Raw genomic sequence first — 16,585 nt, 5'->3', positions numbered from 1 at the left:
GAGGAGGTAAAAATGTCTTTAAAAACGATTCAATAAAATCATTTTGATGCATTATGAAGCGTTTCTTTTTTTTTAACAGAGAGTTTTGAAGGAGTTTTGAACATAGCACAACTATGGGTGACACTGCTCTCTCAGGGGTGGTGGGGGCACATGTCTGTGACTCTGATCAAAGGTAAATATCTGTATTTGTGTAACTCACAACAAACGTGTTCATACAGTAACCAGTGCAGAAGTGCGCCGGGGGAAAAGGTGAGGCTGATTAAGACATTTCACTCTTTACGCACGTGGTTATTAACACACAGAGAGACGATCAGGGGCTTGTTAGAAAGATCTTAAGCTGTTGTTTAACCAGCTAAAAACAGCAAGTTACTAACTTTAACCACCAACTATGATGCTGTGAAGACGGGATAGAAATTGGGGGGGCGCACATGCTCAATGCCAGCTTGTAGTCTGTTCCCAACAATTCTGTTACTGAATGTATGAATCGTGCGTTGAACCAGGCCCCCCCTTCCCCCACAAAGCATTTGCGCATCACATACGATCTGTACATTGATGGACTGAAAATGTTTCCTGTTGATATACAAATTCATCATGTGATGCCGCTTTATAGCACTGTGTGTGCAGTCCATTACATTCGGAAAACCGGCTCTTGTTTCAAATTGCGCTTTAATGTTGGCCTGTTCAGCTGCATTGTGGGAATTTGATGTACCTGCTGAGACTGGCACAGTCCTGCCTGCACCCTGTCTAGTGGGTTCCTTCTATGTAGTTTATTGTTAGCTTTTTATAAAGCTGTTATATCTTCATTTGTAAGTCGCTTTGGATAAAAACGTCTGCTAAATACAGAAACAGAAACAGTCCCAATCGGTTGTCCAGCTCCCTCTGGAATACCCCGGTTGCCCCAGTGTGCACGTCACCTGTGGCACGAGCAGCGCGTGGCTCCTCCCTGTTGCGCTGCAGCTCAGGCAGCAGCTCTGCGCACAGTTCCAGGAGGATTGCCCTCAAAACGGCCAGTTGTCATCATGTGCCAGCATGTGTCCAATTGCACCATTTACAAAGTCTTCCAACACCGCCAAAGCAGCCGTTGTTTTTAATGGTATGCACTGCAACACTTTGCGCGTGCTTTTATATCCACTCTGTAATTGAAGACACCTGCGTGTTTTAATTGTTCATGTGTCTCAAATGTGCGCATCGCTCAGTCTGAGGACAAACTGTGTTCACATCTATTCATTATAACAGTTTCCCAACATCACCTCTAAGTGAATCAGCAGCTGTAGAAAAGTGCGTGAAGTTGGCGTGAGGCACCGCACATTTCCACGGTCATTTCGCTCTTGATACAGCAGATTGTTGACGTGATAAAGAGCGTTCACCACTCCTTTGTGCATGCGGCCCCTGATCTTCTTCTTCTTCTATGATTTTTAATAGCAGCTGGCATCCTTAATGTTTCATATGCCGCCATCTGCTGAACTTAACTTACTTTTAATTCTTCTGTTCCTATATTCTTTTAATTACCCAGGTTGACACCAGGAATCTCATAATTACTTTCCCCCTTCTTTAGATTTCTCAGATTCTTCTATGTTTTTAAAATTAAATGTTCCTACTCCTGCCTTCTGCAGCCCTGTCTTCATCCCTTCCATCATGCTACCATCACACCTTCTCTGTCTCCCCACAGCGACACTGCCCAGTTGGATGTTTCCCCATTATCTATTATACATATATATATATTTATTCAGTTTACTGTGTCCTATTCTTATGCTGCTCATAATTACTTGTTCTGTTCTGTCCATAACAAGCAAGAGCAGATCTACGATCCCTCCTTATCTGCCGGGCAATTAAAGGGAAGAATACCACGGACGGTCAGAACTGCAGGGAAAGCCATCGTCCTGCTTCAGTCATATTCGAGTATTTTATCATCTTGATGTGCTGCGGGAAGCAAACTTTTGCTGCTTCTGTATTGATGACAAAACAAGGAAATGAAAAGGGAAGTGTAGTAGTTGCGTTGCTCTGTCATGAATCTGGGTCAGTTTCTAGATCGATATGAATCAAGCTGGGTCGATACATTTATTTTCCTTTCATCCGTTAAAATTCACATTTCCCTAATATCCAACACATGTCAGCGGTTTTCTTTGCTTAAATCAATCTGTTTTACATGTATTATGTCAAATCCATTACTCCTCAGCTGTAACACACACAAAGAAAGATTAAACATAAGAAGTCAGTTTGGTTCCCATATGGTTTACTTCTATCACAATGTAAGTTCTCACACTCACATCTACAGTGATTTGTAATTACAAGCGGCTGGTAATGAAGCTCAAAAGGAGACAACATACTGGCACGAGACAAGGGAAACGCAGACTATTTGAACACATGAGGGACCGAGGGGAGCAGGTGGAAACACTTGGGAATCAGGGAAGAAAATTAGACGCCTGACACGGGAGGAAGGGCAAGATACCTGAAACGAGAGGAAGAGGTCAGTGATTTTTCAAAATAAAACAGGAAATGACGAAACAAGACATGGAATGGAAAATAAACCGTGACACATATACATTTTTATATGTATATTTATTTATTTATATAAATATCCATTAACGCGCCAGACTTGAGGTATCTTTGACGTTAATCTTGTGTAAAAAGCTAATTTTACGTTAAAATGTTAAATTTCCATTAATTTGCATTAATTCTGAGTGTTATGTAGGGCAACTTAACGCATCAGTGGATATTTACTTTCCATTAACTTTCATTCACTTACATTTTAACGTGAAATTTAATTTCCTTTCCGTTACATTTATGGCAGTAATTCGACTGCGCCATAAAGAAGGGAAACGAAACAGATTCCTCTGCAGCGGGAAGTGAATGTGACGTTACAATTTACTTTAAACATTACTAAAGGACAAGATTCTCTGCTGATATCACCATTCTTATTCAATATGCACAACAATTCATCCTGCATTTACTTTGCAAGAAAGATTCTATAATACTGTCCTCATTCTGTGATGGTGAAGCTTTGCTGGCCTAATTATCATCTTTGAGTGTATTTCTCAGTCCAATTCTTTATAATCCAGTTTAACCAAATTCAGTAGAATCGAAAGTAGTCCAAGTCATACAATGCCAGTTCATAAATGGTTGCCCACTGAAGGAAAATGGATCACAGTCAATATTCTTTTTGATTAAACAGTGGAGACAGAAACGTCTTTCTGACTGGAGGAAACCTCCAGCAGATCCAGCTCATGAAGGGTGGACATCTGTGGGTTTAGAGGACAAGAAAAAAAAGTCACCTGGCTTGATCTAATGAAGAAAATACGTCTAAATGGATTAACAAGGAAATACAAAATGGCACCTCAGTAAAAGGCCATGGCTTATCTGTTATCTGCTTGCCTTCCAACTCCCCACTGTTTCCACATGTTAAAGCGTCCCTGGTTAGTTAATGTTGTCTGGGTGAATGAACTCATGTAATACACTTTGTTAAACCTAGACAAGCTTAGAAAGCTGCTATAAGAGTGTGAACCATATTTAGCATTAAAACAGGTCATCTCATGTTACTTTCTCAGTTTAAAACCACAAAGTCCCCTCAGTGGTCAGAGTCAGTGGATCTGCGGTGAGTTCAGCACTATGGACAGAGACCGCAGAAGCCCACTGTCCAGCACCATGGACAGAGACCGCAGAAGCCCACTGTCCAGCACCAAGAACAGAGACCGCAGAAACTCACTGTCCAGCACCATGGACAGAGGCCGCAGAAACCCACTGTCCAGCACCATGGACAGAGACAGCAGAAGCCCACTGTCCAGCACCATGGACAGAGACCGCAGAAGCCCACTGTCCAGCACCATGGACAGAGGCCGCAGAAGCCCACTGTCCGGTACCATGGACAGAGGTTAATTGTGTGTTAATTGTTCATGTGTCTGAAATGTGCGCATCGCTCAGTCTGAGGACAAACTGTGTTCACATCTATTTATTACAACAGTTTCCCAACATCACCTCTAAGTGAATCAGCAGCTGTAGAAAAGTGCGTACGACAGCCCTGAAGTTGGCGTGAGGCACGAGCACATTTCCACGGTCATTTCGCTATATACAGCTGATTGTTGACGTGAAAAAGAGCGTTCACCACTCCTTTGTGCATGCGGCCCCTGATCTTCTTCTTCTTCTATGATTTTTAATAGCAGCTGGCATCCTTAATGTTTCATATGCCGCCATCTGCTGAACTTAACTTACTTTTAATTCTTCTGTTCCTATATTCTTTTAATTACCCAAGTTGACACCAGGAATCTCATAATTACTTTCCCCCTTCTTTAGATTTCTCAGATTCTTCTATGTTTTTTAAATTAAATGTTCCTACTCCTGCCTTCTGCAGCCCTGTCTTCATTCCTTCCATCATGCTACCATCACACCTTCTCTGTCTCCCTCTCCCCACAGCGACACTGCCCAGTTGGATGTTTCCCCATTATCTATTATATATATATATATATTTATTCAGTTTACTGTGTCCTATCCTTATGCTGCTCATAATTACTTGTTCTGTTCTGTCCATAACAAGCAAGAGCAGATCTACGATCCCTCCTTCTTATCTGCCGGGCAATTAAAGGGAAGAATACCACGGACGGTCAGAACTGCAGGGAAAGCAATCGAAAAGGGAAGTGTAGTAGTTGCGTTGCTCTGTCATGAATCTGGGTCAGTTTCTAGATCGATATGAATCAAGCTGGGTCGATACATTTATTTTCCTTTCATCCGTTAAAATACACATTTCCCTAATATCCAACACATGTCAGCGGTTTTCTTTGCTTAAATCAATCTGTTTTACATGTATTATGTCAAATCCATTACTCCTCAGCTGTAACACACAAAGAAAGATTAAACATAAGTAGTCAGTTTGGTTCCCATATGGTTTACTTCTATCACAATGTAAGTTCTCACACTCACATCTACAGTGATTTGTAATTACAAGCGGCTGGTAATGAAGCTCAAAAGGAGACAACATACTGGCACGAGACAAGGGAAACGCAGACTATTTGAACACATGAGGGACCAAAGGGGAGCAGGTGGAAACACTTGGGAATCAGGGAAGAAAATTAGACGCCTGACACTGGAGGAAGGGCAAGATACCTGAAACGAGAGGAAGAGGTCAGTGATTTTTCAAAATAAAACAGGAAATGACGAAACAAGACATGGAACGGAAAATAAACCGTGACACATATACATTTTTATATGTATATTTATTTATTTATATAAATATCCATTAACGCGCCAGACTTGAGGTATCTTTGACGTTAATCTTGTGTAAAAAGCTAATTTTGCGTTAAAATGTTAAATTTCCATTAATTTGCATTAATTCTGAGTGTTATGTAGGGCAACTTAACGCATCAGTGGATATTTACTTTCCATTAACTTTCATTTACTTACATTTTAACGTGAAATTTAATTTCCTTTCCGTTACGTTTATGGCAGTAATTCGACTGCGCCATAAAGAAGGGAAACTAAACAGATTCCTCTGCAGCGGGAAGTGAATGTGACGTTACAATTTACTTTAAACATTACTAAAGGACAAGATTCTCTGCTGATATCACCATTATTATTCATTATGCACAACAATTCATCCTCCATTTACTTTGCAAGAAAGATTCTATGATACTGTCCTCATTCTGTGATGGTGAAGCTTTGCTGGCCTAATTATCATCTTTGAGTGTATTTCTCAGTCCAATTCTTTATAATCCAGTTTAACCAAATTCAGTAGAATCTAAAGTAGTCCAAGTCATACAATGCTAGTTCATAAATGGTTAACCACTGAAGGAAAATGGATCACAGTTAATATTCTTTTTGATTAAACAGTGGAGAGAGAAACGTCTTTCTGACCGAAGGAAACCTCCAGCAGATCCAGCTCATGAAGGGTGGACATCTGTGGGTTGAGAGGACAAGAAAACAAAGTCACCTGGCTTGATCTAATAAAGAAAATACGTCTAAATGGATTAAAAAGCAAATAAAAAATGGCACCTCAGTAAAAGGCCATGGCTTATCTGTTATCTGCTTGCCTTCCAACTCCCCACTGTTTCCACACGTTAAAGCGTCCCTGGTTAGTTAATGTTGTCTGGGTGAATGAACTCATGTAATACGCTTTGTTAAACCTAGACAAGCTTAGAAAGGTGCTATAAGAGTGTGAACCATATTTAGCATTAAAACAGGTCATCTCATGTTACTTTCTCAGTTTAGAACCACAAAGTCCCCTCAGTGGTCAGAGTCAGTGGATCTGCGGTGAGTTCAGCACCACGGACAGAGACCACAGAAGCCCACTGTCCAGCACCATGGACAGAGACCGCAGAAGCCCACTGTCCAGCACCAAGAACAGAGACCGCAGAAACTCACTGTCCAGCACCATGGACAGAGACCGCAGAAGCCCACTGTCCAGCACCATGGACAGAGACCGCAGAAGCCCACTGTCCAGCACCATGGACAGAGGACGCAGAAGCCCACTGTCCAGCACCAAGAACAGAGACCGCAGAAACCCACTGTCCAGCACCAAGGACAGAGGCCGCAGAAGCCCACTGTCCAGCACCATGGACAGAGACCGCAGAAGCCCACTGTCCAGCACCAAGAACAGAGACCGCAGAAACCCACTGTCCAGCACCATGGACAGAGGCCGCAGAAACCCACTGTCCAGCACCATGGACAGAGGCCGCAGAAACCCACTGTCCAGCACCATGGACAGAGACTGCAGAAGCCCTGGCAGAAACCTCTGGCAGAACCAGAACCAGGAAGAAACCTCTGGCAGAACCAGGAAGAAACCTCTGGCAGAACCAGAACCAGGAAGGGTGGCCATCCGCCTCGACCAGCTGGGGTTTGAGAAGACAGAAAAGAGGCAAAAGAGGGGGGAAAAACACCATAACACCATTCAAAGGATACCTGCTGGAACAGGGAAACACAAGATAATAACCACAATAATGTCACATGGACATAAAATCATTTGAGAAATTAAACAGGGGGAAAGAGAGCAAAGGGAGGAAAGGTGTGACAGATGAGGCCCCCCAGCAGTCTAAGCCTATAGCAGCAGAACTATGGGATGTTTCAGGCTCACCTGAGCCATCCCTAACTATAAGCTTTATCAGAAAGGAAAGTTTCAGCCTGATCTTAAAGGTAGAGAGAGTGTCTGCTTCCTGAAGCCAAACTGGCAGCTATTTCCACAGAGAGGGGCCTGATAACTGAAGGCTCTGCCTCCCATTCTGCTTTTAGGGGCCTGATAACTGAAGGCTCTGCCTCCCATTCTGCTTTTAGGGGCCTGATAACTGAAGGCTCTGCCTCCCATTCTGCTTTTAGGGGCCTGATAACTGAAGGCTCTGCCTCCCATTCTGCTTTTAGGGGCCTGATAACTGAAGGCTCTGCCCCCCATTCTGCTTTTAGGGGCCTGATAACTGAAGGCTCTGCCCCCCATTCTGCTTTTAGGGGCCTGATAACTGAAGGCTCTGCCTCCCATTCTGCTTTTAGGGGCCTGATAACTGAAGGCTCTGCCTCCCATTCTGCTTTTAGGGGCCTGATAACTGAAGGCTCTGCCTCCCATTCTGCTTTTAGGGGCCTGATAACTGAAGGCTCTGCCTCCCATTCTGCTTTTAGGGGCCTGATAACTGAAGGCTCTGCCCCCCATTCTGCTTTTAGGGGCCTGATAACTGAAGGCTCTGCCTCCCATTCTGCTTTTAGGGGCCTGATAACTGAAGGCTCTGCCTCCCATTCTGCTTTTAGGGGCCTGATAACTGAAGGCTCTGCCTCCCATTCTGCTTTTAGAAATTCTGGGAACAACAAGTAAACCTGCAGCCTGAGAGCAAAGTGCTCTGTTGGGGAAATATCCAACTGTGAGATCTTTAAGATATGATGGAGCTCGGTCATTAAGAGCTTTATATGTGAGGAGAAGAATCTGAAATTCTATTCTGAATCTAACAGGGAGCCAATGAAGAGAAGCTAAAACTGGAGAAACATGATCTCTCCTGTTAGTTCTCATCAGAACTCTGGCTGCAGCATTTTGGATCAGCTGGAGGCTTTTCAGAGAATATGTGGGACAGCCCAGTAATAAGGCTGCTTAAAGCACAGAGGAATGGAGCAACAGCTGGACCTTATGCTGTGTCTGAGGTGGTATTTCCCACCAACTCCAGTCAATTCCCACAATAAGAGTCTGTCTTAAAGAGGAAGCTGTTTGAGGATAAAACTGCCAGCTGAGTGTTTTTCAGTTCGGCGTGTGGTTGTTTGGCTTGGGTTTGCTGTTTGTGCCAATTTCAGTTTTCAGGCTACTGTATTCTCCTTCGTACAGTAATAACATGCTTTATGTGTTACTGAGTGCATTTAGTGTCCAAGTCTATGTTTGCATGATAGCTCACAGCTTTAGGACAGATCTCAGAGAAAAGGTGGCTGGAGTGGACTCACTCAGCTCCCTGAAGTCAGCTTCTGGTAACACAGCTGTAAACTCGTGTTACAGAAAGATGCTGTCGCACTTTATAAATGTGGTCATTTAACCAAACTATGCCTCAGATATTACATTAAGACCTCAGGAGAATGTGTAAACGTCTCCTGTATGGGTTCAAATCCTGGCAGGTGTGCAGGCTGCTCCTAGATCATAAGATAAAGGTGACCAGGGGCTTTTTACTAACCCTCTGTGTTTGCTGCAACTGTTTTAAACGCTTATATATGAGCTCAACTGCTATATTTTCACTGAAAATCACTTCAGAACCGTTTCATAAACTTTTTCTGATTAGATTAGCTTCCAAACAGTGAAATTAAACTCATCTGAACACTGTTGTTCGTTGCATCATTGCATGATTTAAAAACAAGCCACAGTGGTGGAACAGAAAGTGGAATTATCTTTCTTACTTCCCTCAAATCGAACCCACCAGACATCCCTAACTCCTGATATTCAGTCAAATGAACATGAAAGCAGAAGGATAATTACTCATTGGAATGGTTCCCATTTTGTTCAACGGTTCTTTCTTTGATCATGGGACTGAAGTGGATATTCCAGCTGCATGACATGGAAAAAACTAGAATACTTTCTGTTTCATTTTAAGGGAATCACACCCTGTGAGGAGAGGCCAATCAGGTGAGAGGAAAATTCCAGTGTTGCAGAAAACCAGAGCATATAAGACGCTGCTTTCCAACTTCAGCTCACTGTAGCGTCACAGAAGAAGGTAGGAAACGCGTTTCTTCTTTTCAAATATCTTTCACTAAAGTAAGAACCAGAACCTAAACCAGTAAAGTAACTTCAACAGCACCTAAAGGCACAGAATGTTATTTATATGTCGCTCACCAGGGCCGGAGATTAGTGGTTTCTGGTGAAAATAAAAACGAACATGTGACGGTTTTAACAACATTTATATTTTTACAGCTTTTTAAATGGAGCCCAAAACATAATGTACACAATAAGAAGCTGTAACCATCAGCAAATAGATGTATTATGACTTTAAAACATCATTTCTCTTCCTTTTTGTCTTCTTGATGCAGCAAGAAGGAGCCAAACATGTTGACGTGGAATTTCTGTGAGTATTTTGCAGTTCTTTCTTTTATATATGGCGTGTTTGGCTTCTTCCAGCTCATTTATTGACGCACCAAAACAGTTTATGAAGAGTTTAAATGACTAAAATCATTTTCCAGATGAGATACCAGCCATTTTTTATGGTTATTCTCTATTATTCTCTCCTTCTTCCTCTTTTGAGCACCAGCATCGTCAGTTTCTGTCGAGTCAAAGCCCGAGGCATAGCACCAAGGCCAGTTTAAGTCCCTTTTAACACATAGATGTAGGAATAATTAGAATTTTAACTTCATTATCTGAGGGTGTTTTGTCTTTTAACAAATTTGAGCCGGTATAATTACAGATGGACGAACTTAAGATGGGTTTACGTTTACATTTTTAACATTAAAGTCAAAGTCAAATTTATTTGTAGCACATTTCATGTACAAAACAATTCAAAGAGCTTTACATAAAATAAAAGCATTGCAGAAGCATTAAAAATATGTAAAAGAATATAAATATAAATAAATAAAATAATTAAAATTAATTAAAATGAATGAAAACAAGCAACAGTCTGGATAAGTTCAAATATATCGTGCAGATTTCATGCATAAACACATGAGAAAAGAAGCGTTTTTAACCTGGATTTAAAGATGTCTGCATTTGGTGACATTTTATGCAAATGTTCTGCCCTTCTGTAACTAAACATAACTCCACAGCAGCCTGTAGTCAGTAAATGAGGGCGTTAACGCCCCATCGTTGTATTGATAGAGTGAGAAAGGGTAAAAAGATGATGCCTCTATCAGTGATTCCAAAATCAGGGGGGATGGAAATGATTTGTCCATTTGTTTGATTAATTCAAATCAACCCAGTTCAGTTTTATTTATAAAGCACCAAATCACAGCAAATGTCATCTCAAGGTTTCCTTAAAATCTGTCCTGCTCAGAAAAACAAACTGCTGCCATCCAACAGTTTGCTGCTTCAAACCCTGATCACGAGCGCTCTGTTCGCTGCACAAAGTGAAACAACACCAGAAGAAGCTGTGCAATGTTCTGTGGAAACAGCCACTGAGTTCGTGAAGTTGCCTCTGAATTTGGAAACGGTTTCAGGCGTGAGACGCCGCAGTCTTTCTGAGACTCAGTGATGCTGGCGTCCTGAGGTGGAGCCACAGCTCCGAATTTAACCCCGAATTTAACCCCAGCGTTCAGTAACGTAAAGCACAGCAGATCCGTTTCTGCTCCGCCTTGCTCATCAATGTCTGGTGAGTTCCTGCTTGTCTGGATTTTTCAGTTTGCAGCATTTGTGTTCTGGAGATCCAGCCGTCCACCTGCACTGTCCCCCCCGATATGAAGCAAAAAGTGAACTTTAGCATGTGACCCCATGTAGAGGTCTGAGTTTTGATTCTGTCTGACTGCTTTGATCTCTTTTCTCTGTCTGCGGTTTCGTCAAAATGAAGTAATAAGCTGAATCAAGTTGGTCTATTTCTGCGTTTTCAGGACCGTTTGGTCAGTGGTTCAGTTTTTCTTCTTGGTTTGTCCCCACGTGATGTAATGAAGTCAGAAGGCAGTCTGTGTGTGGCACCGAAAGATGTTGAAATGTGCACCATCCCTCTGGGCAGAATTTGCAGAAGTGAAAGTCCCTCACATTTAGAATGAGGCGAACTGCTGTTTTACCCATTTAGATGAAATAAACAGAAGCTGGTTTGTTGCTGGAGATCATCAGCTTCCACACGGACGTTCATGCGTTAATAATCCTCTGAAACCTCACCTGTGTTCCCCTAAAATTGTGCATTTTGAAGCGTGATCGTTCTTTTCCACAAATCAAATTATACTGACCTCAAAATGTCAGCTCGAAAGCTTTTTCCTTATTTAGTGAATGAGGAACTCTTGACCAAGCAGCCACTCTTAACTTCGCCCACATGCAAAGAGATGTACAGCTCCTCCCTAAAAGTACAGCTCCTCCCTAAAAGTAGTCTGCAGTGGTCCCTCCCAACTGTTCATGCAGAACAAACAGGTTGTATGTGTTCTGTGGATTCAGATTAGACATTTCCAGCCACAGCTATTTTCTAATGATGGGTCTTGTAACACATAAAACCCTCTTATAGGCGTGGTAACAAGGTTAGAAACTGGTTTGTGTGTTTCATTGGTTTGATTCTACTGATACTGAAGCCTCCAGCTGTTCTCCAGACACTTCATCTGGCTTTATTTTACCAAGTTTAATATCTTGTGTAGTTTTTTCTCCATTGGAAGGTTAAAGAAGGTGAAATGTGTTGTTTTCTTGTCTGTCTGCAGGCGTCGTGCTGCTGCCCGCTCTGTACCACGCCACCACCGCTTTCTCCATGAAGGAAAACCTGTCTTACTGTCTGAATGACACAGACTACGCTGACCTGCTGCACACGGCGCAGTACGGCCTTTTCCCTCTCATTAACACGTCTCATCGTGTGGTCGTTGTTGGAGCCGGCATGGCTGGACTGACAGCCGCCAAACTGCTGCAGGACGCAGGACACAAGGTACCTGAAACAGGTCCCTGCTGGAGCAGGTCCACACATCAAAGCTCCATCACGTGTTTTCTGGCGCAGCAGTGGGCAGAAAACACTCAGACTCCTGCCTATCTGCTGAGTCTGGTGCAGGAAATTCTCATTCTTGTATAAAATCCACATAATAATACATGTATATTCTGTAATTGATTATGTAATAATGTAGGTCACCCTAGTAGAGGCCAGTGGGCGAGTTGGAGGCCGTGTGGAGACCTACAGGAATGAGAAAGAGGGCTGGTATGCTGACCTGGGAGCCATGAGGATCCCAAGTTATCATCAGTGAGTACATGTCTTAAAATTTACCCTCATTACTTACTACCTTAAAGGGTTAAGGTTTAAAGGTGTATCATGTGCTCATCTCTGGTTCACAATGACTAAACAGTAAAAAAATATATATTTTTTAAGGTTTTTCAGTCACAAACTTATGTCTCTTAACAGCATCATCCGCTTCTTCATCGACAAACTTGGGCTCAAGCTGCAAAGATTCACCATGGATGACGACAACACTTTCTATCTGGTTCATGGGATGCCGAAGAAAACGTACGCGGTGAAGGCAAACCCTGACATACTGCAGTACAAACTGCCTGAAAGAGAGAGGCACAAGTCCGCTCATGAGCTGCTGGAGCAGGCTTTGAAGAGGGTGTGTAAGGATGAAAAGTGAAGTTGTGTCAGCTGGAAAAGCATCAGATGGTTGAGCTAACCGCTGAAAATGACCTTTTTCCTCAGGTGAAAGACGAAGTCGAGGCTCACGGCTGCGAAGCTATGTTTGATAAATACGACCACTATTCTGTGAAGGTAACGCACAACGAGATCTCTGAAACACGGGCCCGTTTTATGAATTATCAAAGAAAAGAAAGATCGAGTTGAGTGTGACTCAGAAACGTTGGTTTTTACAGGAATATCTGAGGGCTGAAGGCGGTCTGAGTGCAGAGGCGGTGAGGATGATCGGGGACCTGCTCAACGAGCAGAGCCTCATGCACTTGGCTCTGACTGAGATGTTGTACGTCGACAGTGACGTCAGCGACCAAACAACGTAAGATTTGAGACACGCTGTGAAGTTCTTTCCAGTTCTTTTGAGTTTTTTTTTTGCTCTTTGGCTCCTCCTGCAGCTGTAAAAACAAATCTCTGTGTGAGCCCTGCTCATGCACAGCCGCACGTATGAACCTGTTTTAAAGCTGAAGACGCCACAACAGAAACAGAAATATGTCACGTGACCACGAAGCAAAAACAGCGCGGTGGAAACTAAAGTTGTGGACTGCGATATCTCAGGGGCTGCAGGGTAGTTTCAGGCACAGAGATGTGTAAAACGAAGGTTCAGGGGGTCGTTTTATATAGCTGTTTCCTCCTGGTGACGAACCACTGCAATAAAAAGTGCTTCAGAACTCTCTTATATTTTCTGCTTTTACACTCCAGACCAACCAAAACGTTGCTGTTAGTTACAGTCATGTCATAAACTGTTTTGATGTGCTCATTATCGTTAAACTTGCTGCAGCAGTTTGGTTTTTGGCAGACTTTGCCCTCTGAGGACGTGCAGGTGAACCAGCGGCTTGTAATTCTGCTTAATCTCTTTTTATTGCTCTGTGTTTGTGGGGGTGTTGACAGGGACTTCACCCAAACAGGGGGAGGTGCTATCAGGTTATTTCAGAGCTATTTTCAGCTTTTTATTACCTAGTGAAAGATGTTGCAGTAAGCAGCTGGGGATGATACATTTGTGGGTCAACAGAGTGAGAAAAGCTACATTTAAAAGATTCTTTTTTGTGTTTTCTGATTTCTACACATGTTTGTTCTTCTTGGTGTGTTTTTCATGTTGTTCATGTTTTATGAAAGGTGTCTGTTTCCTCTTTTCTTTGTGGTTTTCTCGTGTTTTCTGTGCTGTTGTTCCACTTAAAGCTGGATAATGTAGTGGTAAGACTGTCACCTTTCATGTGGGGTTCAAATCCTGACCCCTTTATGCTACCTGAGATATGAGATTTTATTCCCTTTGGATAAAAGGTTAAATAATTCTGATCTGAAGCACACTGACATGACATAATACCGCAGCTGAGATACCATATTTCACAACTTTGGGTTCATGCTTGGCAACTAGCTCGTGTTTTATGGGAGCACATCACATGAAAACAAGGCACTTTTGACATGAACTCATAGCTTCAATTCAAGATTTGTGGAAAAAAACTGAACAAAAACAACATTTTCACTTGGACCGACATTCTCCAGAGCAGATGAGGCAAAGACCCAATAGAAGTCCGTCAGAGTCAGGAAGCATGGAAGAGATTAAACCAGGCTGGACAAGAATAATAGATATACAATAACATACATCTGACTGGCTTTCACTTCCTGAGGAGAGCTCAAAAACAGGAGCCAGAAAGACTCATCAGGTCCCTTGTAGCTGGCTTTGACTTTCATTGGGTTTGCTTTGCTTGGTTCTGTCTGTAGAACTGTCAGCATGTGATTTTAAAATCATGTAAAGATTGAAATAAACAGCGTTTTTGCAGCCGTTTAAAAAGATCTCGAAGATTTGTTGGTAATTTAACACCTGAGTTGCAGCGTGCTGATCTGGCCCAGCTTCCATTTTCTCTTTTTGTCCGGAGAATCGTAGATTTTCACGATGCGTTGGACCCCCGCGGTTTCCTATGTTTTAATCAGACATTAGTTTATCAGAGCAGTGTGTTGGATCAGTATGTTACATCCTGCTTAGGTTATGACTCAGGTTATAGAAGCTGCTGCTGCTCCTGTAATAAAACAACTGCAGATATTTACTTTAAGGCTCTGCATCGAACTGGAAATACACAACATTATGAGAGCAGTGTGCTAATCTCTGTGATGCTACTGATGAGTCAAAGGTCATTGATACACTTCCTGTTATCTGAAGCCTCAGTAAGCGCCTGAGTCCCCCTCCAGACCAACATGAACATCAGTTCTGCACATGCAGAAATGCTAAATGTTAAACCCCAGAGTCTTCAAGCTGTGAAACCTCTCTGCTACCTCAAAAAAAACTATGGCTCTGCAATATATACAATACAAATGATATGTTTATATGTTAGATCCTGGCTTAAATCCTGACGTTTTTGGCCTCTTCAGCATGACAACGTGGCTGTGCACGTGCACGGTTCAGACAGACAGGTTTATTAGTTGCTCTCTTTCTCCCTGAGAGTCACAGTGTGTCGTTCTGTTTTGAAGGTATGATGAAATAACCGGAGGGACGGATCTTCTCGCCAAAGCTTTTCTGTCTGTTCTTGATGTGCCGCTCCTCCTCAACTCCAAGGTCAAGCACATTGACCACTCAGAGGAGGGGGTAACTGTGTGGTATGAGACAGATCATCAGTCTACTTCAGTCATCAGAAGCGTGGATGCCGACGCCGTCCTGGTGACAACCACAGCCAAAGCAGCCCTCTTCATAGAGTTCGATCCACTTCTTTCCAGGGAAAAGATGAAGGCCATGCGTGCGGTGCACTATGAAAGCTCCACTAAAATCATCCTCACCTTCAGTGAGAGGTTCTGGGAGAGCGACTACATTCGGGGAGGAAAGAGCATCACAGACGGGCCGTCTCGCTACATCTACTACCCCAGCCACGGTTTCCCAGGAAACGACACCATCGGCGTCCTCCTGGCCTCCTACACCTGGTCTGATGACTCCCGCCTCTTTCAAGGTGCAGCTGATGAAGACCTAAAAGAGCTGGTTCTGAGAGATCTGGTGCAGATCCACGGTGATCGGGTCAGGTCTCTCTGCACCGGGGTGCTGGTGAAGAGGTGGAGCCTGGATCCTTACAGCCTGGGCGCCTTCGCTCTGTTCACACCCAACCAGCACTTGGAGTACGCCCAGGAGCTCTTCAGGAGCGAAGGCAGGGTGCACTTTGCAGGTGAACACACAGCTTTTCCTCACGCATGGATCGAAACATCTATGAAGTCAGCAATCAGGGCGGCTACAAATATTAACGACATTGCACACAAAGAGTCAACCAGAGCTCCACAGCGAGATGAGCTTTAAGGTCCAGAGTCTGCATTTCAAAGGATTTTTGCTTTGTTCATTGGAAAATTAAACCAAAATGTAAAATATGTACACCCTCAATCAATTTAAGTTTCACTTTATATGTATTTATAGTAAAGAATCATTTGGTCCCTACCAGGTCTTAATGCAGGTAAATATAACCTCAGATGTAGAACTGCTGGTGATAATTTACTCTTTGTCATTTATTTATTCATATAACAAAAACTAAACCAATATGCAGATGCTGTAGGTGTGAAAAACTAAGTGAACCCTTCATCCAGCAGCTTCAGCAGCAGCTTCAGCAGCAGTGAGCTGCAGTAATGGTTTCCTGTGTGATGGTATCAGTCTCTCTCATGGTTGTGGAGGAATTCTGGCTCTTCTTTCCAACATTTGTTCAGATGCAGCTTTGCAAACCTAAGCTGTGCTGCCATGTTCTTTTTAGAGAGAAGAGGCTTTCTCCTGCAGCCCTTACAAACAAGCCATCCTTGTTCAGTCTTTCTCTAACTGTGCTGTCATGACCTTTAACCTTTAACATGCTAACTGAGGCCTGGAGAGTCTGAGATGTATGACCTTTAACCTTTAGCATGCTAACTGA

General features: G+C 42.9%; 1 protein-coding gene across 1 annotated transcript; it reads left to right on the top strand.

The window, feature by feature from the left end:
- The first annotated feature begins 11,770 nt into the window (after positions 1 to 11,770).
- LOC140282099 (L-amino-acid oxidase-like) lies at positions 11,771 to 16,270 on the top strand. The gene is made up of 6 exons (XM_072376659.1): positions 11,771 to 11,978; positions 12,172 to 12,284; positions 12,444 to 12,645; positions 12,732 to 12,800; positions 12,902 to 13,038; positions 15,183 to 16,270. Exons 1-6 carry the CDS (start codon positions 11,808 to 11,810, stop codon positions 15,988 to 15,990), a joined length of 1,500 nt encoding a protein of 499 aa, XP_072232760.1. The 5' UTR covers positions 11,771 to 11,807; the 3' UTR covers positions 15,991 to 16,270.
- Positions 16,271 to 16,585: the final 315 nt, after the last annotated feature.

This window comes from Leuresthes tenuis, unplaced genomic scaffold (genome assembly GCF_036924035.1).
Source record: "Leuresthes tenuis unplaced genomic scaffold, fLeuTen1.0.hap1 SCAF_22, whole genome shotgun sequence".
Classification (NCBI taxonomy): domain Eukaryota; kingdom Metazoa; phylum Chordata; class Actinopteri; order Atheriniformes; family Atherinopsidae; genus Leuresthes; species Leuresthes tenuis.
This window is presented reverse-complemented; position numbering and strand designations above follow the sequence as displayed.

Coding starts and splice junctions, on each gene's coding strand:
- LOC140282099 (XM_072376659.1), top strand. CDS start 11,808: ATGAAGGAAAACCTGTCTTACTGTCTGAATGACACAGACTACGCTGAC. Junction 11,979..12,171: donor TGCAGGACGCAGGACACAAG/GTACCTGAAACA, acceptor GTAATAATGTAG/GTCACCCTAGTAGAGGCCAG. Junction 12,285..12,443: donor AGGATCCCAAGTTATCATCA/GTGAGTACATGT, acceptor GTCTCTTAACAG/CATCATCCGCTTCTTCATCG.